The sequence below is a fragment of the Protobothrops mucrosquamatus genome, unplaced genomic scaffold (genome assembly GCF_001527695.2).
Source record: "Protobothrops mucrosquamatus isolate PMUCROS unplaced genomic scaffold, P.Mucros_1.0 scaffold2949, whole genome shotgun sequence".
Classification (NCBI taxonomy): domain Eukaryota; kingdom Metazoa; phylum Chordata; class Lepidosauria; order Squamata; family Viperidae; genus Protobothrops; species Protobothrops mucrosquamatus.
The window spans coordinates 142,741-144,608 of record NW_015388972.1 but is presented as its reverse complement, the minus strand read 5'-3'; the positions used below and the strand labels follow the sequence as shown (position 1 = coordinate 144,608).

Genomic DNA, 1,868 nt, shown 5'->3' with positions numbered 1-1,868 from the left:
GTGTGGAGAGAGTTTCCTCCTTTAAATTCCTGGGAGTCTACCTCAGCGGAGATCTCACCTGGAAAACCAACACAACCCAGGTGGCCAGAAAGTCCCAACAGAGAATCCACTCCCTCAAGGTCTTGTGAAAGAACAAAGTGGAACAACGACTGATGACCTCCTTTTACAGGTCCACTATAGAAAGTGTCTTCTCACATTGCATTATGGTGTGGTATGCTGGCTTGACAGCCGCGGATAGAAAGACACTACAGAGGGTGGTGAGCACAGCACACAACAACGTGGGCAGGCCCGTGATACTACTGGATGACATCACTAGGGCCGGTTGCCTTGGCAGAGTGAGGAAAATCCTCAGGGATGACTCACACCCTGGTCAGCAATTGTGCAATAAGTTCACATGGTGCAATAAGATTGTGTGTTTGTTGTCGCCGTGAGTTGTGATGGGGGGGTGCACGAAGGGAGGCTCAGCCAATCTCATTGTACACATGTCGTACTTTGACAATAAATGATTTTTGTTTTTGTTTTTTGTATTTTTGTACCATAAAATGCCCGTTCACGCAACACGCGTCCCCAGCTCGTCTGCCTGCTAAACTTGGCTGCTGGTCATCCTCTAGTCTAGAGGGGATCGCCGGGCACTGTGGGGCCGCCTCCGGCTAGGACCCCGCTCGCGCTCCCTTCCTGGGGGTGGGAGAGAGAAAGAGAGCGGCGGAGTTTCGCGGACACGCAGACTTTGCAGCGGGGGGGGGGGGGGGGGGAGGAGAATCTCCACGAGGCATTCAGCCCTGGAGGCTCCGGGAGCGAAGCGCGTTGGAAAAGGGGGCGGGGACAAAAGGAGCGGTGACAAGGACGGCTTCTCCGGTGCCAGGTGGGCACGTGGACGATAGACGGTGTGCGATGCGTCTGCCACGGGCGCCCCTCTTGCTGCTGGGAGCGGTGCTGGGGGCCTCCTTGCGGGGGGGCGGCTGCGGTGAGTTCTGGGGGGGGGCTTGGGACTCGGAGGAGAGGAAGCAGAAAGGGGAGGGGGAGAGCCGCGTCCTGGGCTGGGTCTCTCCTACTCTAAGCCCCTTTCCTGCCCTTCCTCCCCTGGAGTTTCCTTCAGCCTCCTATAAAACCTGTGGGCATCTCTTTGCTAACCCATCCCCCTTTGCCTTTGGCAGAAAAGAGCGGAATAGAGAGCGAGAGCCGGTTCTTTGGGCAGCCACAACTCAGCCAGGGTTGAGCCTACATACATGATCTTGGGGACTGGTCCCATTTATATGTAACGGGGAGGGGGGAAGCGGGGACAGCAGAGGGCAATGGGGAAAGAAGTTGCATGGGGAGACTTGGGGGGCGGGCAGGAGGGGCAAGGAAAAGGGAGAGGCTGTTTGTAGAAAAGTCTGCAGCCTTGTTTTTATTTTTTATTTATTTTCCCAGCCCGGAGGCGAAATGGCACGTTGGGACAGGGAGGGACACCGTTCTAAAGGGCTTCGTCGCTCGCAACTCAGCCAGTTCCAAGGAATGGGGAGGGGGAGGAGGAGGAGCAAGGCTGGCGCGGCTTCTGGCATGGGGGAGGGCGCGGCGCAGCCAAACTGCCTCTTAGGCCACCACCCCCCAACGCCTCCCCCTTCGAAGCGCCAAAAGCGGCCCTGCTCCTCCTCCTCCCCCCCCTTCGTTAGATTTTTTTTTTCCTTATAAATTTTATTATTTTTATCATAAAAAAAAAACACATCACAAGTACATCACAATGCAAAAAAAACCCATCCCCCACCCCCCACCCCCCGGACTTCCCAAACCTTATCCCAGGATACTATTCAACTAAAAGTAAACTATTATTAATATCCCTAACTCCACAAAATATTATTCTACATAAGTAGGTGAAATATATATATATA

General features: G+C 54.3%; 1 protein-coding gene across 1 annotated transcript in view; it reads left to right on the top strand.

The window, feature by feature from the left end:
- The first annotated feature begins 891 nt into the window (after positions 1–891).
- The window catches only part of LOC107296730 (major histocompatibility complex class I-related gene protein-like), a 6,740-nt gene continuing 5,763 nt past the window's right edge, over positions 892–1,868 (top strand). Inside the window, exon 1 of the mRNA XM_015826083.1 lies at positions 892–964. Within this exon, the coding sequence (XP_015681569.1) occupies positions 892–964 (73 nt within the window). The remainder of the gene's footprint in view (positions 965–1,868) is intronic.